At 44.2% G+C, this 23,515-nt stretch overlaps 1 protein-coding gene across 1 annotated transcript in view; it reads left to right on the forward strand.

Annotated features, from left to right (window-relative positions):
- SERPINE2 (serpin family E member 2) overlaps nt 1-22,125 on the forward strand; it is a 58,658-nt gene extending 36,533 nt beyond the window's left edge. The window contains exons 2-9 of the mRNA XM_084892158.1: nt 841-1,121; nt 2,661-2,888; nt 6,373-6,570; nt 12,708-12,906; nt 14,794-14,894; nt 17,793-17,879; nt 20,356-20,439; nt 21,358-22,125. Coding sequence (XP_084748284.1) covers nt 863-1,121; nt 2,661-2,888; nt 6,373-6,570; nt 12,708-12,906; nt 14,794-14,894; nt 17,793-17,879; nt 20,356-20,439; nt 21,358-21,395 — 1,194 coding nt within the window. The 5' untranslated portion in view covers nt 841-862 and the 3' untranslated portion in view covers nt 21,396-22,125. The remainder of the gene's footprint in view (nt 1-840; nt 1,122-2,660; nt 2,889-6,372; nt 6,571-12,707; nt 12,907-14,793; nt 14,895-17,792; nt 17,880-20,355; nt 20,440-21,357) is intronic.
- The last annotated feature ends 1,390 nt before the right edge of the window (nt 22,126-23,515 follow it).

Raw genomic sequence — 23,515 nt, forward strand, 5'->3', positions numbered from 1 at the left:
TGCTCAGCGCCCTGCTGGGTCTCTCACCATCCAGGCTTCGCCACCTGTGCTCCCTCTGCAGAAGGGACTTTCTGGATAGCAGCCCTGGCTAATTTTGCCCACACCAGCCTGCCATTCGCTGGCATCACTGTGCTTTCTTGTTCCTGCCCTGATCCCTTTCTGACGACTTTATTGATTCCTGGTTTATTTTTCTGTCTTCCTCTGGAGTGGAAACTCCAGCAGACCAGGCATCTTGCCGACCTTTTTGACAGTTGGATGCCTAGTGCTTAGACGTGGGCCTGACACACAGTAGGCACTCCATCAATGTTGGTTTAATTGGATGGACAGTGGTTATGAGTAATAAATAACAATTAGAATAGTGTCCGGCGCTTAATTGTCCCTCCCCATCGTCCTAACAACATACAGTTGAAACCAATGTAATCTGTGCTGTTCTTTCTTCACTTTATTAAAAACCGGTTTGGCTCAGTGGATAGAGCGTCAGCCTGCAGACTGAAAGGTCCCAGGTTCGATTCCGGTCAAGGGCATGTACCTTGGTGGCGGGTACATCCCCAGTAGGGGGTGTGCAGGAGGCAGCTGGTTGATGTTTCTCTCTCATTGATGTTTCTAGCTTTCTATCCCTCTCCCTTCCTCTCTGTAAAAAATCAATAATATATATATATATATATATATATATATATATATATATATATATATATTATTTATTTTTTATATATATATTTATAAAAAGAAGGTATTCATTATGCTGGGTAAGGTAAATCCCATCTGGTTGAATACAAAGCCGTCCCCCAAGGCGCCCATTTCAGGAGGATTTACGTGATCTTTCTCTAATCTAATTTTCAGATTGGCCCGGCGCGCAGGAACCATGTCTTGGCATTTCCCCCTCTTCCTCGTGGTCACAGTGACTTTGCCCTCCGTGTGCCTCCAGTTTAATCCTCAGCCTCTGGAGGAACTCGGCTCGGACATAGGCATCCAAGTTTTCCACCAGATCGTCAAGTCCCGGCCTCAGGACAACATCGTCGTCTCCCCGCATGGGATCGCGTCCGTGCTGGGGATGCTGCAGCTGGGAGCCGACGGCCGAACCAAGGCGCAGCTCACCTCCGTGATGAGATACGGCGTGAAAGGTGCGTGCTGTGGGCTCTGGCCACAGGGCCCGACGGGAGTCTGGGGACCCCTTGCTGGGTCTTCTCTTAAAGCCCAGAAGCCAGCAGAGCAGCCCTGGTGCCATCCAGGGGTTAAGCCATCTGCTCTAAAGCACAGGTGCTGCGGTGCTGGAAATTAGGAGAGCTGGATTCCAGCCTGTGGCTGTAGGGCTTTGGGTCAAACCCTCGATCTCTCAATTTTCTCATCTCTGAAGAGAAACTGCCCATCTGCCCACCTTCATGGGGTTCAAGGCTAAAAATGCCTTATGGCTGTGAATGCACTTTTAACAATGTCAGCTGGGAAGGTGGGTTGTGCATGGCCATGGAGGGCAGCCCGAGGAGCCTTGTGGTGATGGGACCCTTCTGTGTCTTGACTGGGGTGATGGACATATGAACCTATCTGGAGGATAACATTGCATGAAGAACACACACACACACACACACACTGCCATCTGAATGAGCTCTGTGGGCTGTCCCAATGGCAAGTTCCTGGTGGTGGCATTGCCATACATAATGTCACCCATGGAGAAACTGGGTGAAAGGTACGTGGTACCACCCTATACACTATTTTGTAACTTCCTGTGAAGCTATAATTATCTATCCAAGTTGCAGGCTCCGTCCCCAGAAGGGGGCGTGCAGGAGGCAGCCAGTCAATGTTGATGTTTTCCTCTCATTGATGTTTTTCTCTCTCCCTTCCCCTTTTTTTCTCTCTTAAAAAAAAAAAATCAATAAAACATTTTTAGTTAAAGAGTCAGAAGAAGAAATGCTCTCAGAGTGACAAGACTTGCAGGGCATTTTAGGACAGTGTCATTCTGCAACGTGAGTGAGAAGGACCTGTAATACAAGCTCTCTGTAGAAACACACTGCATCCTTATAACTCTTTCTCCTCTTCCCCATGCGCTAAAACTGAGTGGAGCACATACGGATGGCTTGTGTAGAATAAAGCTTATGCTGCCATAAAATGAATCCCTTTACTTTTTGAGCCTGGCATCAAGTAAAAATCATTGTTCTTGGATGATGGCACATGGCCACTTTTTTATAGTCTTTCAAATGCTTATTTTATTCTTTGTTTTCCCAAAGTAGAAAAAGGTAATCATGTTGTTAAACCTTTGGCAGGAAAGGAAATAGCCGTCACGATTGTTAAGTGAGAAAGAGAATGGGTTGGGAAGATTCCTTTCATGTATCCCTCCATGGCTACATAACTGAGGCGCTTACCAATCTTCCTTTGGACCTGGTACCCAGAAAGTCCCCCAGGAGAATGAAGTCCACTTGGGAAAGGTGTTGAAAATGCCTGCAGTGTGCCTGATTGGATGCTCGGAGCATCACCAACGATTTTTAAGACCCATGAACAGTTGTACTTTATTTAATTACCCCTCCTTTTCTTAACAAGAGGATACTGAGAACGCTACTGGTATTATCCTGCTTATCCTGTTGTTATTGCCGTAAGATACTTCTTTGAAAAAAAATCACTTCTCAGAATTCTTGTGGAAATACTGCCCTGTGTTCTCCTTTCCCCTCTAGGAGCTGGTAAGACGTTAAAGAAGATCAACAAGGCCATCGTCTCCAAGAAGAATAAAGATATCGTGACGGTGGCGAACGCGATGTTTGTGAGCAATGGCTCTAAGATCGAAGTGCCTTTTATCACCAGGAACAAAGATGTGTTTCAGTGCGAAGTCCGGAACGTGAACTTCAGGGATTCAGCCTCCGCCTGTGATTCCATCAACGCGTGGGTTAAAAATGAAACCCGGGGTGAGTGGTCACGGCCCCCTGGGCAACATGTTGTGTGATTTTACACTTTGTGAATGAAAGCGTGAGTTAGATGCTAAGATCCTAACAGGTGAGTTAGACACACGTGTCTGCAAGTCCAGGGGCCCTTCTGTTGGCAAAGGTCAAGACCCCACTGGCTGGTCTGTCTTTTCTTTCTGAGCAGGCCCCACCACTCAGGCTGCCTCCCTTCCTTTTTCGTGGGGATTTTTTTTTTCCCCTGTGGCACAGGCAGCAGAGCAAGAATACAGCCCTGCAGACCCCCTTCTCTCCTCCCTGCCTCTCATCCCCAGAAACCTCGTGCACTGGCCCTTGTCTGTTTTGAAATTTTTGCTGCTCATTCCTTCCTGCTTGAGTATCTGCTGTCTCCATTGCCTGGGATGTCCTTTGCAGCCTTTAATATTCAGGATTGGTCTCTCTCTCACCTTCCCTGAGTCTTGCTCTGCCATGGCAGGGAGCAGGTGCCTCCTCTCTAGTTCTGATGGGTATATGATTGTGCCTCTTCTATGCCCTTCATTATAGCACTTGCCACATGGCATAATGATTATTTGTTTACCTGTGTCTCTTCTCCCATGAGACTGAGCCAAGTCTGACATTGGCGTTTTAAACCTGTTCATTTGTAAACTGGAGTTCCAGGTGAAAATACGCAGGAAGAGAGGTAGGTCTGGGACAACAGAGAAAAGTGAAGTGTAGAAATGTAGATTTGGGAACCATTATTCATAGAAGGGAGAGTTAAGGGTACAGGACTGGAAGCAAACGAGACTCAATAGCGAGAAGAAGCTCAAAGAAAAAACTTGGGGGAACTCCAGCTTTCAGGCATGTTTCTCATTGTGGTTCCTGAGTTTAGATCACTGGACCCCAATCTGCTAAATACTTCCCTTCCCCTTGTTCCTGCCTGGTCATTTTCACACTAGAAGAGCATAACATTAAAAGAATCTCAGTTCTGCCATTTACTGGCTGTATATGCTTGGGCTAGCTTATACAGCCAATAAATGTGCCTCTACTAGAATAGCCGTACCAATGTTAAGGTTGTTATGAGGATAAAAATAATACATGTAAAGCATTTAGCAGAGTGCCTGGCACTTAGCAAGTGTTCAAGCGTGAGCTATTTTGATAGCCATTAGCTCAACTAAGTAATACTTCCTCAAGGAACTCATCCGTTCCTGACCTCGCCAACCAGGTCAGATTCCCCTTATTTGCTCTCACATCCTTGAGTGCTTTCATTCAAGGTAGCTGTTACCACTGCAGCTTTATCCTCTTCTGAATTTACTTATGTCAGCCTCCACTTCAAGGACACAGCTCTTCAAGGGCAGGGTTTATTTGTTTGTTTGTTTGTTTGTTTGTTTGTTTTCTTATTTAAAAGAATACGTGGCACCTGATAGACAGGCATCTATGGATGGATGGGGCCAAGCCAGTGTTGCTCAGTGGTTGAATGTCGAACTATGAACCAGAAGGTCACCGTTCAATTCCCAGTCAGAGCATATGCCCATGTTGTGGGCTTGATCCCCAGTGTGGGGCATGCAGGAGGCAGCTGATAATGATTCTCATCACCAATGTTTCTCTCTCTCTATCCTTCCCTTTCCTCTCTGAAATCAATAAAAACATATGTTTTTAAAAAGAATGAATGGATAAGTGGATCGTGAGTGTATTGGAAGACACGTGGATGGTCAATGGATGCATGTTTATGGCAGTCACTGATAGCAGGTGCCCTGCGTGCCTCATTGCCTCTAAGCTATGCATTTCTTGCCTTTCTTTATCTTTCCTGTTTTGTTGTGTGTTTTTTTCACGTCTCCTTACAATATCTTAGTCCTGCCAGTGACAATCAGAGGTTTTATTTATCTTAGCAATAAAAAAAAAGGTTGAAGAGATTTCTTCAGACACTTAGTGAGCACTGACTGTACGTTGAACACAGAGCTAGGCGGGATTTTAGGAAATGAATGACAGGATCCTTGCTTGCACAATTCGTGGTTTAGGTGGGGGAGATAGACACATTACATTTGTCTGGAATAAAATACCTCGATGTCATGGTGGTGCTTTATGGAAACTCCTGAGAGATGAGTGGGAAGCTCAGAAAGGTGGACAAGAGGGACCATGGAGTGTTAAAAGGCAGGGAGGGGCTGCGCTGGGATGTTCCCAGCAAAGGCAAGACACAGTCACTGTGGGGGACCAGCTCTAAGGAGCTTGCTATCCCCAGAGCACAGAGCTCTAACTTCCTTCCTACAGTCTGTTCACAGAGGCCAGCCTTGTATTGAATAAATGGCTATTTAAAGCATTCATTTTCCTTCAGATCCTAAGCTAAGGTGGCGTTGGTGCCCCCTTGTGGAAATAGGGAGCAATGGTGAAACTGTCAGGGAAACCTGCCTCTGCTTCTCTCTGGTGATTTATTTATATGTTTGTTTATTGTACATCAGAATCTTCTTGCACTTCATTTACAACGACTTAAATCTCTTCGTTGAGTTAGGCATTCTTGCTTCTTCAGAAACGCTTGTCATTTAGTTACATTATAACTTTCATTTAAATTATGCACTCTTTTTTTTTTTTAAGCAGCATTGAACTAACTTTTAAAAGCTTTGGGTATTAGTGATCTCTCTTGCACATGTACATACACACACACACACACACACACACACACACACACACACACTCAGCTGAATCTTCCAATATGAAGCCAAAGGAACCTAAATGAAAATCCAAAGGGTGAAGCCCAGGTAACACTTCCCAGGACCCTGCGCTTCTCAGAGTCTCCCAGGACAAGCGAGGCGGACCCTCCCCACATCCTGACGTCTGGGGAAGAGAGTTTTCCTTCCACATTAGAAGTTCTGGGAGAGAACTCATTTCTTTTCATCTCTGTAATACTAGCACCTAGCTTGAACCCTGACCCATAAATATAGACACCGATTTTAACTTCCACTTTTCTTCACACACAGATTACAAACAATGCTCAACATTTCTAAAAATCTCAAGAGAACTTAGGCATTTACCTTTGATAACACTGCACAGGATAAAGTGTTTCTTTATTTTGACTGTGATTAAATCAACTCGGTGGTTCAAACAGCCAGACTGCTTATCTTATGCTGACCAAAACCTCTCACTGGTCATCACACATGCCCGTTATTAGCCAAAATAGGGAACCTAATTAATAATTAAATACTGTATAGCTTATTTGGATGAGTAAATTTTTCTAAAGCATGGGGCTGATAGGGACTAGGTATAAAAGAATTTCCTGGTGAAAAGTTCAGTAATCCCTACATAGAGAATCTCTAAAGTCTTTCCTGGTCTCTGCTTTTTAACATGTTTTCAGCTTTACTTTTTTAGTGAGAAAAAGAATCAGAAAGTATACAAGGGTGGTGTAAAAAAAATTGCTTTTCAAAATCATTTAGGAATCCCTTTGATTTTTCCCATTCTCCTGACCCAGCAGCTGCCTCTGCCAATCCTAAGTTTCTTCCTTGTTTGTTCCGTGACTTCACAGGTAAGATCGACAATCTGCTCTCCCCTGACCTTATCGACGGCATGCTCACCAGAATGGTCCTGGTCAACGCCCTGTATTTTAAGGGTTTGTGGAAATCACGGTTCCGGCCCGAGAACACAAAGAAACGTCCGTTTGTGGCAGCTGACGGAAAGTCCTACCAAGTGCCCATGCTAGCCCAGCTCTCTCTGTTCCGGAGCGGTAAGTTCACACGTGCAAGGCTCCTTTCTAACATACAGTTGATTTCAAACAAGCTATAGAGCAATAGATGCTGAATCATCCCATTTGTATAACATACTTTACATTCATACGTCTCTAGAGACCTGTGTTGGAGGATGTTCAATGAAATGTTAGCAGAGGTAGTATTTCAAGTGATTCTTTTTCTTTATTTCAATTTGAAATTTTAAAACATATGTATCCATTTTGTAATCAGGAAACCAAAAAATGGCCCACCTCTGCTGTCAGTACCACAGCATAGATAACTGAGTCTGGTGGTTGCATTTTAAACCTGGTTTTATCAAAGCATTGGTGGTCCGATCGACCTTAGTCTTCTTTTCACTGTATAAGTTAGCTTGACGTCTCCAACCTATACCTGGACGTGTGTTTTCCAAGTATTTCCTTTGTGTAGTCAGTATGTATTAGCTTCAGGCATTGCTCAACACTTCACCAGCTGCCTGATTCTTTAAATTAGGGAATGACTTATATAAGGGATGTGATAAAGTCACTTTCCTCTCATTTATTATTCATCATCCTTCTTGGTAAAATGTTGTCATTCACTTAATAATTTTTTTAAAAAGATAACATATAGTTAAGAAGTCCTGCAGAAACATATCATGCGAAGCAACTGAGAATAAGGAAAGGCTCTTTTTCCCCAAAGTTGCTATCAGTAAGACCAGCAGAATGCTAACATGGCCACCAACTCAGAGCCCAGGTGCAGCTGTGTTAAGGTCAATCTTTGCACACATTCTAACAAAATAAAAAGTGAGGGGACCTCATTTACCATATGTTTCTATTGGGGGTGGAGGGGAGGAAAGACAAATAAGTCAGCAGTCGAATATGAAAATGCAAGGAATTCCACTGACATTCCTAAAAGATTCAAATATGTGTGTAAATGTAACCTACTTTCCTTGAGTATATAGGATATTCCCAGAGAGGAAGCGACATGTCCCGGGGAGCTTTTCCATTAAGAACTGCTTTGTCTCAGAATATACACCAGAAAGCAGTACACAAATACATCCTTGTTGTCTAAGGTTCATTCTCTGTGAAACTGCAGTATTGGCCCCTTCCCTGATTTGTGTCCTCGCTTCTCCACCCTGTTGGGACCCCCAGGAAGCTGCATCTGTGGGCTGCCAGCCCTCTGGCTTCCAGCTGGGTTGGCTAGTGAGGCGAACTAGCAGATTGTGGGGCAAGGGAGGGGAGAGGGGTTAAGCTGCTGACTTCCCAGCCCTCTCCCTGCAGTCACCAGGGCCTGGCCTCCCTCCACCAAGGTCTTATTTAGCTCCTGCCATCAGGGCGTGCCCAAAAGCTCCGGGTCACCTCCTTCCCTTCACCCCTCCCAGCCTAAGGCCGGTAAGGGTGCCCAACTATTTGTACACTTGATCTTAGCCAAAAGGCCGAGAAGCGATGTGCCCAACTATTTGTAGCCCAGGGTGCTGTCCTAAATGGTTCCTCTGTCCTCTGCCCATGCCGTATAAGCAGTCCCTTCATTAAACTCTGCTTTTCACCAAAGGACAGGGCAGGTTTGTCCTGTTGCAGCTGTGCAGGGAGCACAGAGCTAGCCGTCTGTGGTGGCCCCACCAGGCATTCGTCTTCATGACTACAGACCGCTGAGCCGGTCACATTTTCCGGTGTCTCCTCTCAGGCTGGCCACCACGACCAGCCAGGGCTCAGGCTGGGCAGTCCCGGCTGAGACAGGTCAGGCTGCTGGCCTGAACCCACGCACACGGACTCTGGTGCCACCAGCCCAACGTTCCTGGGCCTCCCCAAACCTCACCGTTCCTGGTCACTTCGCCGAAGCATTGCCATCCCATTTATTAGTCTTTCCAACTATTCCCTCTGAGATGCCATCACTCAGTAACATTAAGAGAGGGGGGACAGTAGGGAAAGAGGGAAAATTCTCTTGACTCTGTCCATTAAGCAGAGCTCTTCGATGATAGAAACTTTTCTATTAAAAAAGTCTGAAAACCCCTTTTGTGGTAGAAGTATATTTCCTGCTCACTGCAAAAATCCTCAAATAGGACACATATAAGGCAGAAAGTACATGTTCCTCTACAATCCCATTTCCCAGGATAAAATCCCCTATTAAGTGCCAGGGATAGCATTTGAGACTTTTCCTATGGCTCTCTGAAATGTGTCCGTGAGACTTTTTCACATGCAAAGAATTACACCGTCATTTCTATTCTATACTCTGCTTTATTCACTAGACAGTATAACTTGGGAAACTTTTTGATGTCAATGGGATATTTTTATCAACTGCATTATATGCCATGGCGTAAGTGTATCCTATAAATGGCCACTGACTTTTTTCCCCCATAACACACAGCACAGCAGGGACCATTCTCGTACATAAATGTTTAGATACTTGTGCCAGAACTTCTAAAGGTAATTTCCTTGAATAGGAATTGCTGAGTCAAAGCAGTTACACATTTCTTGTGTTTATGGTTATGAATTTAGACTTACATTTTTTTTAAGAGGCCACAAAGAATTCCAGAAATACATATGCATGTTTGTGTGTGTATCAGTGTATTTCTAGATTCCACTCTCCTCTGAGCTTCCTACTCATACACCTACTCATTTTACTTCTTTGTGGTCGTCTATTAAATCTAGTTCCATAGGTAAGCGCATGGTGGCCCTCACCCCATGTCCCTGCCCCATGTCCCTCAGCTCAGCAAATGGCACCAGTTCTCACCCAGCTGCTCAAACCATCAGCCCTCCCCATCAGCTCTCTGCAAACTCCCTTTGCTCCATCCTGAGTACAGACAACTGGCCGTGGGTCTACTTGTTGTGTAGATATCTCAATATCTACTAAGAATAGCTGAACAGTTCCTTTAGAACTCAGGATATCCATAGTTACTTGTAGTAGAAGGTAATCTGGGGAATGCTCCTCTATGAGGCTTTCCTAATGTTTAATATTTAAAATGTTCTGATTGCACAGACTGTTAAGAGTTTCTTCACCTTTCCTTGAGCCTACCTACTATTTCCTCCCTTATAGGACTTCACATAGGAATCGGAGCTTTCCACAAAAACTGGCTCATCCCCAAAGCACCCTTGACAGAAAGTCCAAAATCATCTCTAATATTTTTAATATTTGGTTTTCTGCCTTTTATTTCTCACTAAAGGTTTGGTTGATCACCACTCATCTAAGAGAAAAGGCTGCTTTTCCCCTTTTCACATCTTCCCGTCTCTGCTTCATTCTCACTATTATGTTCTCCAGAGATCATCCTCATTAAAGCACGCTCCATCTGCTTCCTAGCGCTGCGGGATGCAGGACCTCGGGCAGGACACTAGGGGGAAGCCGTCTGGGACCCTGGCTCCTCACCAGCTTCCCAAATACCCTTTCTCTGTCTGACTCTTCCTGCCCAGGAGCTGTGCTCTACTAGGATTTCTCTTGGGGGATCAATTCTGTTTCAACTGCTTGTGCAGCAACCTAATACTCAAGAAGTGAAGTGTTTTTACAAAACTGCTGACATCAGTAGATGCAAGTGTTTGCTTCGTGCAGCCCCTGTGCTGAGCACTGTGCAAATATGTTCTCATTTTGTTTTCACAGCTCTCCAAGGTAGGCACTGTTATCCCATTGCACAGGTAAATAAACTAAGACCTGGATAAGGAATTTGCCCAAGTCCAAGTGCTAGTATGTGTCAGAGCCAGGATTTGAATCCAGGTCCTATAACTCCAGATCTCATGTCTCTGACCTCTGCGCTTGCCCTCCCTAAGGCGGCTCTGTGAAAGCAGTGCTTGAGGGACCGAGTGGAAGGAGAGGACTCGTGTTATTTTTGTCTCCTGGCTCCTCAAGCCGCCAAGTAAAGATAAGCATGGAAGGGGTTTGTTCTGAGGGGTCCTCGCTGACATTTGTCACCAGCTCCTGTGATCAGAAGCAGAAGCAGAGCCAGGGAGAAAGGAATCGGGGGGCAGACATGAGGGACTGGATGTCAAATGGTTAGTTAATGATGTCTCCAGTGGTGGCTGGATTAACTGGTGGAAATAGGCTGTCTCCTTGCCGCAAGCACACTCAGCTCATAAGTTTTTATTATTCCTGGCCCCAATCCTTATCTGAACATTAAACACTTCTAGAAGTGGTTAATGAGTACCTCCAGGTACTTACTCCTCGCCCTGGGGTAATCATTTATTAACTGCTTCCCAAATTTCAGTTTCTAAAAATTAGTTCTGCCAGAGAAGGGACCTAATGTTTTCTTTGAGGATTAAAGGGATTATTAGGAAGTGATTTTTCTCTCACTTTCCCATGGATTTTTCAGTTTCTGCTGAGACCATTGTGTTATGCAGGGTAAAAGTGGAGATGAGGGCCCTAGGTTTGAATTGTAGGTAGCCCCAAGACAAACCCGGGCGAGCGTGAGCCTGCGCATGCACAGGTTGCCACATATTTATTTCTTAAGAGGAACCTGCAGTGTCACCCTGTCGTGTCAGTCATTCTGATTGCTTCACTGTTTTCATCACATTTTATAGTTAAAAGTGTTTGTTATGTACCAAAGACAAGTTCGCTGTCTTCCCCCATCTCTGGAGACCTGACGTGGATATTATTTATCTCTAGTGCAGTGACTGGCAAAGGTCTTCCCCAAAGAAAAGATAATCATGAGAGAAATCACTGTCTCTTTTCTCTTTTCCTTAAATATGATGTCCTTCTAGGTCATTTAGGGAAGGAGGAAGAGGGGGCCATTGCTCTGTGGGCACCCACCTTGGGTCAGGCCCTGCTGAGTCTCTTACATATATATTTTTTTTTCACATTTAATCATCTCAACAACCCCTGGATAAGGAGTTTGCCCAAGTCCAAGAGCTAGTGTGTATCAGATTTGAATCCAGGTCCGGTAACCAGATCTCCTGCACTGGTGTCTCCACCCTCTGTGCTCAGAGGCACACAGAGGTTAAATAACCTCCCCGAGGTCACCAAGTTCTTCTTAAAAAGTTTGAGATATGTCTAATAAAACTTTTCAGAAATCCACTCTAAGTCTAGAAATTTCCATTCAACACATTATTTTTATAACTCAGTACATGCCTAATGTAGAGGTTTCATGGGATCCTAAAGTGCTCTATCGAAGTCTTTCTCCGGGGAGCTGGAAGCCTCTCTGGGCCCGTCCCCATGAGCAGGGCTTCTTGGCCAGTCCCATCGTGACTACACTTTTATTCACTCTAATCCGAGATGCTCAGGCATGCTGCTCAGGTGCTAAATGTTTTGCATATTTTACATGGGATAAAAGGGTTAGAACAGATTAGTTTGGGAGATCTGGGGATAAGTAGAGTTGAACAGTTTTCTTCAGGATATCTCAGAGCCTTTATAATGTTGGTATTATATTCTCTGCAAGAAGCAATGGTCCAGGGAGCTTTCTAAACTCACTGGGTGTGGACCCCAGTTTGTCCACTGAGCATCTTGCAAGAGTTCTCTACATGACATTTTGACAAATACTGGTTAAGCCATTCTTGGTTTGTTATTAGCAAGCACAAGTACCATAAATTTTCTAAGAGCCCTAGTGATAGTTACTAGAATAGATGAAGAGTGAGCAGGGAATCAGGGTAGTGAAGTAGGAAGAGGGTCTTTGGCATTTGACATACTGACCCCAAGTCCTGGTGCTCCACTTCTTAGCCATGCGTCCCTTGGCAAGTTACCTAATTACTCTAATGGTAGCTTCCCTAGTGGTGACAGATGTCTTATACCTGCCTTATGGGACACTGTGATTGTAACTGTGTGGAAATGGTTGGTATGGGCTGGCACCGATTGGGCCCTAAACAATGGAAGCTGTTTATTCCTTCCCTCCCTTCTCTTCAACATGCACGAGTAGTCTTGGCCAAAATAATCCTTCTCAGGCAGCTCAAATTCATTTCTTTATTCATATGATAATGATCAACTTCTTGCAAAGCACTATATCCTCAGTGCCTTATGACCTAAATTCCCCTCAACAGAATAAATGTAATTTTAGTGCCACCCAAAGGCATTCTGTTTAGACTAAAGAAAGGAATTCTTTACAATGGAAGGAAGAAATAATTGTCCTTATCTTTGTCCTCCTAAGGAAGCTATTTTCCTTGTGACTCTACCATGGTGACCAACAGTCACTCCCACCGCGTTTGGAAGCATCAAGGGCCTACTGAACCTGTCTTTGATTTTATTTTAGGGTCAGCAAGCACCCCCAATGGCTTATGGTACAACTTCATTGAACTGCCCTACCACGGAGAGAGCATCAGCATGCTGATTGCGCTGCCGAGCGAGAGCTCCACCCCACTCTCAGCCATCATCCCTCACATCAGCACCAAGACCATAGACAGCTGGACCAGCATGATGGTGCCCAAGAGGGTGCAGGTCGTCTTGCCCAAGTAAGTGGCTCCTTTACCTGAAGGAGAAAACAACAGAAGTGTTCCATTCTTGGTGGTTGATGGTGATTGTGCCAGATACCAGGTAACATGAGACTAAAATCTGGCCTATCCCGAAGTCCACTTTATTGTGCAGAAATCATATGATCAGAATGCAAGGCTGTGCTTATGGGAAAGTTTGTTGTTATTCCCGTGCTTCTGGAATGGCCAGCTAATGACAGTGGAGGAGAGAAGGCAGATGGCCTCAGAGCCTCCACAAAACCCCAAGCTCCAAACATGTCTCATTTGTTCAAAAAACTGAAAAATACAACATGCATGTCATCATATTAGTATGATGAAATTATAGTAAAGTTTAGTAGCGTTCTGTTCTTTGATAAAGAGCTTCATTTTAGTTATGTTTTAGCTGGAAGTTACTGAAGACCAAGGCCCAGAAGGTAGGTGGTAAGGAAATATTTTGAAACCACAAGGCAGAATTCACACATTAGTATCTAGGGCAGTTTTTCTGTTATACCCTGAAAGTATAAGACAGATGGAATTTGGGCTGTTCAGACTTAAATCCAAGGGAAAAGTCATCTCAGATTCTGTCTGAATCCTGAATTTCTAACAGAGAATGCTTTGTTTTGCCTAGATGGTAAAGGGGGCAATGATGTCTTCCTTTTATGAACTTTTAACGTAAGTGTTGGGCCTATCTCTAGGGCTTTTAACCACCCATACCTCATGGTGGTAATTTCCCATTCTAATGGCTTCTAATTTCCAGTCACTGAATTAAGAAGTCAGAGGAATACATTGATAATAAGTGTTAGTAATCTTCCCAAGATTATTTTTTGTTGTAAAATAAGCCTCTACATAGGCAATGCTTGGTAGTATAAAGGAATGAGATGGTGACATTGTTGGTAAATTACAATTATAATTAACTAGAAGCCCGATGTACGAAGATTTGTGCTAGAATAGGCCTTCCTTTCCCTGCTGCTGGCATTGCCTTTCCACTCCAACTCAAGCACCTCATCATCACCATGGCAACAATGCAAGTGTCCTGCCTGCCCCCAGTCACTTGGTGCTTATATATGCAAATTTACCGCCATCTTTGTTGGGTTAATTTGCACACTTAATCTGATTGTCTGTGGGCATAGCAAAGGTACAGTCAGTTTACATGTCTGTCTATTGTTACGTAAGATGGCTAATTGCCTTTCCTACCCATCTGTGATGAGAATCCGTTCACCTACCCTGTTGCTCTCCCACAGCAAGATGTGATCAAATCTGGTAAAATATCCCCAGAAAACACATTGAATAGCTGACATGTGGATGCTATAAGGCCAGATAGCTACACGTATTCAAGAAACCAGTATTACACCCAAGCATAATACCATGACACCTATTCCCGGTGTTTGCTCTCATTTTAACTTCCTGAGATGCTTTCAGGATCTCTCCATGAACCAGCAGGAATGCATCTTCTCTCTTTTGACCATCTCCAATCCCAGTGAGGATGGTGGCTCTCACGGTAGCCAAGATGATGGCTCTCTGGTTGGATGTGGGGAAGGACTGTAGACATTGCAGAGTGTATACACTTGTCAGCACCCGGCCTCTCCCGTCCACACAGAGAGGTGCTCCTGTGGGTCTCCCTGAGACTGGAACGGGGAGTCTGTTGCATGTGAGGATGAGAGAGGGGCACTTACTGTTACTGTATGGGTTGTTAACGCCAGCTGAGGGTCTGAGAGACGAGTTGTTCTCTAAGTACCTTGGGATTGAGATTTACAATGCAGTTTAGATTGGTGTTCAGAGCGGGCTTAAAAATAAGCTCTTTGTAAACATTTTCCCGCTGGCACTGATTATATCATTTTATATCATTCATAGCCCAGTGATTTTTCCTCCTATTTTCTGCTTTCACGTTAGGTTCACGGCCACAGCAGAAATGGATCTAAAGGAGCCGCTGAAAGTTCTTGGCATCACCGAGATGTTTGATCCGTCAAAGGCAAATTTTGCTAAAATAACAAGTATGTTCAGTTTAAAATATATTCTTAAACTTAAAGACTTTGTTACATACTGAGTCTCTGATTTGTTCAGAAAGATAAGGTCAAAATTAACGAGTGTGTTGACCTAAAACTCTCCAAGGTTTAATTTGATATATTGCCCAGTGTTGCTGTTGACCCTTAGTCATTTCAATTAGCATGTCACTCATCCCTGCATTTCAAGTGCACTTTTCCTGTGAACCCCACGTAACTTTACACAGGCAAAGAAGTACTTTGTGTATTGTCTCTATTACCGAAAAATTTGCCCTTACTTAGATATTAGTTGTTATTTTTCTTCAAATGCACACTTGTCTCCTCTGTTTGAAAAATCAAGATATTTGGGGCTCTCAAATATTTATTCCCACCAAACAACAGCAGGCATGCACACTATCCAGATATGTATTTTGGAAATTCATGCCCATCAACCTGAAATTATGTAAATTCAAAGGAGTCCAATTAGAATTTTTTTTTGCCAGAACTTCTAGGACACATCTGGTATGACATCCCTTCTTAGCCCACATAGGTACCTTTTCCTGGAGCTAAGTCTGACTGGTCATTCCTTTGTCTTTTTTAATTTGGGGCATAGCAACCTCCTCCCATAGCAAAGTCATGGCTTAAATACTACTTGCACTCCATTTTGTATTTTTCCCCTTGAGTGCAAAGGCATTCATTCATCACCAGCCTCAGCTGCCTGCTAGTGAACACTTGACCTGCTAGTGAGCACTGTCCCGGCGACATACTTGACCCCCCTGGGGAAGCTGCAGTGCATGGCTGCCCTGATGGTCTCCTCTTGTGAGCCAGACACTCATCCTGGTCTAGCAGCGGCCCCATCACCTGGGAGCTTGTTTGAAACACATGATGTTGGGTCCAACTCAGACCTACTGAATCAGAGTCTTTGCTTTACCCAATTTCTCAGCCCAAACACACTTGAGGAGCACAGTTTTAATCTGCACTTTTCCCTTCAGGATTAGCCTGTGCAGCCTAAATGCTACCTAGTGTCCCCAGGGAGTTCACAGGTATTCAGAGGGAAGACCAGGCTCCCCACATTAGAGCCAAGCATCGGTACAGCCAATTTAAAACCAGATGGGGTGGTGAGCACATAGTACAATGTACAGTTGGTGGATTGTAGAATCATACACCTGAAACCTACATAATTTTATTAACTAGCTAGGAGTCCAGTGCATGAATTCGTGCACCTTGAAAGAAACTGTGGGTCACGAGGCTGCGGTGGGCATAGGGGCAGGTCTTTGCCCATCCTCTTCACCCTCGCCTGGCCCCTCCCACTGCTCCCAGTCGCTGCCACCGCTCCCAGTCGCTGACAGCACTGGCCCCACTTGCACCTGCTGCTGGTGTGGAGCTATTGGGGTTGGCACCAGCAGCAGGTACAATCATGGCCAGCATCATCAGTGGGTGCGAGCGGCATCTGCTGCCCCAATCTCCCCTCAGGACCCGGGGGAGGTGAAGAAGCCCTGAGGGGCAATTGGGGCAGTAGCCACAGTTTGCACCCGCTGATGGCACAGAGTGATTGGGACTGGTGCCTGGCACTGGCAGTGGGTGCAAGCAGTGGCTCTGGTGCCAGCAGTGGGTGCGAGAGGTGGCTGCCAGTCCCAGTTGCCCCTCAGGAGCAGGGGGAGTTGGAGAAGCACTGAAGGGTGATCAGGGCTAGCAGCTGCTGCTCACAACCACTTACTGCACCGAGCAATTAGGGCCAACACTGGGCCCCAGCAGCGGATGCAAGCAGCAGCTTCGGTGCTGGCAGCAAGTGCGAGCGCCAGATGGAACTAGGGTGTGTGGCAGCAAAGAATTTTCAGTAACCACCAGAGGCTTGCCCCAATTACAGCAATCGGCACCCACCTTAGTCTGACACCCCCGCTCACCTGCTTCACCAGCCTGCAGCAGCCAATGCCCTCCATGTTCTGTGTTCTGCCACCTGCTGCCAACGCTAGCCATGTTCTTTGTGCACCCCCTGGTGGTCAGTGCACATCATAGCGACCATTTGTTCGGTTGTTCAGTTAGTTGTTCACTTGTTCAGTTGTTCTGCTGTTTGGCCTATTTGCATATTATGTTTTTATATATGTATGTAGAGATAGCAGCCTGATAAATTTAAAATGAAATAAAACCAGATGACACAAGAAGCACTAGTTCGCTTTGCATCTTGACCCATGTCCAGTCAAGGCTACCATTAACTTGTTTGTGTTGCCCCTGAAAGCTGCCCCCAGTGGGGGTTGCAGGAATAGTAAGGATTTGCTGAGAAGGAAAGTGAATTCACTAGAATGTTCCAGGGACAAAACTGCATTTCTGAGTCTGGCCCTCACAACAGTCTGACTGGTCTCCTGCTTGACCCTCTTCTCTTACTAATACACCCACGAGATGAGTGGTTTTTGTTGTGAAAAGCCAGCACCTACTCTGCCACTAACTTGCCATGTGATTTAAAGGCAGACTTTTTTTTTTTTTTTTTTTAACACTATGGGCCTCGGTTTCCCCATCTGTCAATGCTATCTGAAATCCCTCCTGGATCTGGCATTTGTAAGTGAAAAATAATGTTGGCTTGCTGCTTCTGTGTAAAAATAACGTTGGCTTGCTCCTTAAAGCTCCGCTCTTTTTATTGTTTATGAGATTCTCAGTGGTTGGAGTTAGCTAGCAGCACTAACGTATTTGGGGCCTGGGACTCCCTCCTCTTGAGTGACATCCCAGGTCTTAGAGCAGACACAGCAGGTGGCAGGCCTCCTACAGCCTTCGGTCGCCGGGACTGTGAGAGGTCGCTTCTTCTCTGACACCTTTTAAGGACTGGAATTGGACATGGCTGAGGTTCCTTTTCCAGCTACACAGATGGTCTGCACAGCAAACAAACGCTGTTGTTTTTGTCTTATTTTCTGGAAACAGGGTCAGAAAGCCTTCACATTTCTCACATCTTGCAAAAAGCAAAAATTGAAGTCAGTGAAGATGGAACCAAAGCTTCAGCAGTCACCAGTAAGCTGGGGTCCTGGTGGGGCTGGTCCTGGTGCAGGGGTAAAGGGTGAAGGGTGATGGGCATCCCCAGCTCACTCATGGACTTCCGGTCAGGTGCTGTGGGGTGACTGTCCGGACACAGCGGGAAATGACAGATTGAGGACCGGTGCCCATGGGCCTCCGAGTCTGTCTCATGCAGTGTTTCCCAAACTTCTGAGATATGTGCACCCTTTCTATAATTTTCGTAACGCTGAGTACCCCTCGTACTCATGAGAACGTAGAATTAGGAGCAGCTAAGCACGGTGCAGTGCATATCCCCACCAAACTCCTGTGCAATGCGTACCCCTACCAAACTCTTCCCATACCCCTGGGGGTATGCGTACCACACTTTGGGAAACACTGTGAAAGCACTTCAATGAGAGAAATTCCTCCAGGACAAGAGTTTCTGTAAATGATGTATTTTCTGCTTTGTGGGCGCTACCAGCTCTAAAGCAGCTTCTCAACTCTGCCATTGCAGCAACAAAGCAGCAGAGATGATGCAAGCCAAAGGGCCTGGCTGTTTCTACAAAACTTGGTGAAGGCAGGATTTGTCACCACACTTGGCCTGAGCTGAGACCTGCTCTCAGCAGGACAGACCGTATTCTGGCTTCTCCTGGCAGAGAAGACCAATCTTCAGTTAGAACCATAGCATCATAGCACTTAACTCATAGGGAACGAGTCAATGGGGTTTACCCAGGATGAAGCGAAGAACTAGCACACAGCTGCTGATTGGAGCAGCATTGCCGTGCAGCCTTTCTCGATCATTTGAACATCAGCATCTGCTTTCCCCTCGATGGCTCACATAATGAAGGAGAAAACGGAACAATCTTAGATTGTTTCCTTTTTGCCCCTTGATTTTCCACCTGAGATTGCTTGAATAGATATGAGCAAGCCCTGTGAGCGCATAAAGTGAACCATATCTCAGCTGCACTTGTAACTGGGTCAGACATTTCTGGTCATTGAAAGTACCATGTATATCCATCGTAGACATGTTATTGCCTTTCTAAACTAAACATTTAATACTTATTCCTTTAAAATAGCATTTGAAACAAAGACCTAGAATAAGAGGGGTTGGCATTATTTTTAAATGCCTCCTGCCTTTCCTGGGTGGCATAAGTGGCATATAAGTTTTTCCAAAGTTATTGACCCATTTTTGCCAACAGCATAACTATCAGGACTGGCTACACAATTTACAGGGCTCTTTGCAAAATGAGAACAGGGAGCCCCTTGATCAAAACTGATGGAGAGTTTGAGACAGCAGCAGCAGGACACTACACCACGTGCAGGGACCTTGTGAGTGTGGGGCCCTGCGTAGCTGCCCAGGTCACAGCCTCATGGAGCCCAGCTCTGCTGTATTAGTTTGCTTGAGCTGCTGTAACAAGTCCAACAGAAATTCGTTTCTCACACTTCTGGAGGCTGAAGCCCAAGATCAAGGTGTTGGCAGGGCTGGTTTCTCTCCAGTCCTCTCTCCTTCGATTGTGCATATCCGCCTTCTCACTGTATCCTCAAAGGTCTTTTCTCTGTGTGTCACCCTCTCTTCTCATCGGGACCCCAGTTTTATCGGATTAGGGCCTTACATTCTTGCCTTTATTTAAGCATATATCTCCTTCAAGACTCTATGTCCAAATGCAGTCACGATGGAGATTAAGGCTTCAATGTATATGTTCTGAGGGTATTCGATTTAGTCCATAACACTTGCTATTGAGTTGTTTTTAATAACCCTGGTGGGTTGAGTGGTTTATCCCAACACAGCTACAGATGTTTTCTTTGTAAATATCAAGCCCAGGTCATGAATGCTTCCTGGGACTTGAACAAGAGGACCGGGTCAGTACAGCAAGCATGGGGCAGTTATGCCTGGCATTACCACGGGCTTATTAAACTGAAGCCACTGTTGGTAAGCATGGCAGAGTAAGCATGTCTAAGACTGTTTAACTAAAGAAGTTTGCTTCCTCAGCCCAATGTCTACCCCAAGATGTGATGGACAACACATTAGTTCCCAATGAGTGGGTCTATGTTGCCAAGGGGAGGGAAACCTAGATCATGCCAGAGAAAGAGGCACAGACTCAGAAGTTGAGCACGAAGCTGGACTTTGATATGCAGAAGGGATTTGAATAGGCTGAAGAGACCAGCTGCCTTCATCAGAAAGGCAGATGGAATTAAAAAAAAAAAGCAGCCACTAATGATGGCAAACAAGCCATCATTATAATTTGTTTGTGTCACTTAAACCCTATAGAAACCCTACAAAGAGTGAGTGTTTTTATTAAAGGTGGTGCTCGTGTAGACTAAACGAGACGGACATGCAAAGGGCCTAGCCTATGGTAGCTGTTCAGTGAATGGGGACCATTGGGCCTGTAGTGATACATCCAAGAATTAAGCGTGTCCCCAAACACCGGAATCAAGGCTCCATTGGGCCAGCTGCCTTGCTGGGTGCACAACATGTTTCTTTTTCTTCCCACAGCCGCCATTCTAATCGCAAGGTCATCTCCTCCCTGGTTTATAGTGGACAGGCCTTTTCTATTTTTCATCCGACATAATCCTACAGGTAAGTGATCCTCCTCTTCCATCTGCCACAAGTTAGAATTCAGAAAGGTGGATTGCCATTGTGGTTACATCCAATTGTGCTGCTCTTAGTCTATTTCCCATGTGGCAACAACCGCAAGCACTTCAAAATATAACCACACGCATTAAAGAGACAGGAAAATCAGACTGTGCTTATAGAGTGTGATGGAATCTTTTAAACAAGGACAAGATTGTATGTTTGTGTTGTTTTGTTTTGACTTGTTTTTTTAACGTGTAGAGAGCTCTGCCACCTTTGGGCCATTTTTAACATCTATTGACTTTCTTTTAAATAAATGCAGTAAAATTTTACAAGAAGCTAGATGCCATCAACCTTTGTAAGCCCACTCCATGGTTAGAACTTGAGATTTGTTAATTCAGTGGATTTTGGCTCTGTGAGTCATTGGTTCAAACGTTAGCTCCATCTTTAAGGGTAACAGTAGTTCCTAGTACAACTCTGAAGAATAAATAATATTGTCGTTGTGGAAAGGTTGGCTTCATGTTGGCACAGAGTAGAAATAATACATTTAACTCTTATCCTTCTTTAAATCAATAATATAAGCTAGTTCCTTATCCTCTCGTCTCATTGCAAGTTCAGTGTCATAATTAGTGTGCGGCCTAATCTCTAGCCACATGTGGCTATTTCACTTCAACTTTAACTCATTTAATGTTATTTCATAACATCGCATAAAATATATATTTCAAGAGCTCAGTAGCCACATGTGACTCATGGCTGCCATCCTGGCCCGTGAGGGTATAAACTGTTTCCATCATTGCAGAAAGTTCTGTTGAGAGCCGTAACTTAAACTCATGCCAGGGACCTTCCCTTAAATATGCCTTCCGTCTTATTTTTTTTTTTTAAACTGTTTTTATAGTCATGCGTTGTTTTCTTTCATTTCTGTAGGTGCCTTCTTATTCATGGGGCAGATCAACAAGCCCTGAAAGGTTCTACAGAAGAAGCCATGCAAAGCAAACCCAACTTTGCTATGAAGAGAAGACTCCTTGCCTACATCTCTCATAGTTCTGTTAAATATTTTTTTACATTACTTTCTTTTTTCCAAACTAGTTCTTAGGAACAGAGACTCAATGATGCAAGCATTTCTATTCCAAGGCGTGTGAAAGGTGGGAAAAAGGGCATGATGGCTGGAACACTGTACTGAGCAATGACTAGAGGGCTTCCAAATGTTTAAAAGAGTCTTTAAACTACTGAGTGGTTACCTAGGTAACAACCCTCTTGAGTATTTACTGTCCAGTTCAGGATTTTTGTTTTGTTTTGTTTAATGTATGGCTTTGCAGAAGACATTGAATCAGTGTGATGGGGGGAAAAGACAGTTTATTGTAGCTCTTACATTTTTATGGGGGAAAAAGTATTATTGGCTTTTTAAATTTTTTTTTTGGTCTTATCCAAAGTCTTGATAGTAAGTGTAATTTAGGGGGGAGTAGAAATAGCGAAATCTCTAGCCTCTTTGTGTTTTTGATGTTGTTGTTGTTGTTTTATATAATGCACGTATTCACTAAAATAAAGTTTTAAAAACTAATGTCTTGCTAGACAAGGTTTGCTGTTGTGCAGTGTGCCTGTCGCTACTGGTCTTCTGTACTCTTTGGATTGCATTTTTGTATTTTGTACAAAGTAAAAATAAAGTGTTATGAGTAGTTAAAAAAAAGAAAGAAAGTTATTTGTCTACTATTTGAAAGTACAACACAAGAAACAGAGACTTTCCTGAGTGGCATGGCCCAGTGGTTGAGCATCAACCTATGAACAAGGAGATCATGGTTCAATTCCTAGTCAGGGCACATGCCCAGGTTGCAGGCTCGATCCCCAGTGCAGGGCATGCAGAAGGCAGCCAATCAATGGTTTTCTCTCAATATTGATGTTTCTTTCTCCCTCTCCCTTACTCTCTAAAATCAGGGAGGGGGGAAATATATATATATATATATATGTGTGTGTGTGTGTGTGTGTGTGTGTGTGTGTGTGTGTGTGTATTTTTTTTTTTTTTTAAAGAAACAGAGTCTTTTGAAAGGACTTCTACCTCTCCTAATAAACCTTTGCACTTTGGTAAACTGCAGGAAACCCAAAGCCCCTGGCTTTCTCCTCTAAACCTGTCAATCATACACTATTCCCTCCTTCACCCTCTATGTCTAGATCCCTTCAGAGGAAAAACTATCTGTTAAACACACCTCTCATCTCAGCTGCCTGTTCACCCAAGTGAGAGCCAAGTATTACCAGCTAATGGGGTTTGGTAGCCAGCACTCTGAAGCCCCTGGGGACTCATGTACTTCGGAAATGGAGTGAATTGGGGGAGGAGGGGTGTCAATGTGTCGTTTGGGGGCAGGCTGGAGCACTTCTTTTGTGAAATGACAAGATTTTTGTTCTGATTTTTTGGAGACATAATAACAATTCTAATGTCACCTTTTTTTAGTTGCAGGGTTTTTTTTGTTTTTTTCCCGCTAATTTCTCCAAGATTTGGATAGTATTATTTAAATCAGAATGGTTTCAAATATTTTTTTTATCAAAACTTAAAAGTCTTTTCTAACCCATGAACTTTACTCTTTACATATTAAAACGTCACATTCAACAATCCACCAATTTGCCATTTATAATTCTTATTTGTCAAGTGGGCCGAGCTTTGCCTAAGTTTGGGTACTTTGGTTAACCCTGAGAGAAGGGAGAAAGGGGGAATTGTTTTCCTTAAGCTAAAATAAGATACCAACAAATTATTTTTTAAATACGTTTTTACTGATTTCAGAGAGAGGGATAGAAACATCAATGATGAGAGAGAATCATTGATCGGCTGCCTCTTGCATACCCCCTACTGGGTATTGAGCTCAAAACCCAGACATTACCCTGACCGTGAACTCCTGGTTCATGGGTCAATGGCAAGCACTGAGCCACACCGGCTAGGCCCCAAAAAATTATTTTGAAGGGTTAGCTCAGAACACTTGTACTCTAGCAAACATGCTGGTACAGTTAGCTATTAATGCCTTTTAGAGTAGTGTTACTGGTTTTCCAGTTTTCTGATCCCATTCAGCTAAATCAAATAGTTTAAAATAAGAATAGTGTA

This window comes from Pipistrellus hanaki (assembly GCF_964339955.1).
Source record: "Pipistrellus hanaki genome assembly, chromosome: 8".
Lineage (NCBI taxonomy): Eukaryota > Metazoa > Chordata > Mammalia > Chiroptera > Vespertilionidae > Pipistrellus > Pipistrellus hanaki.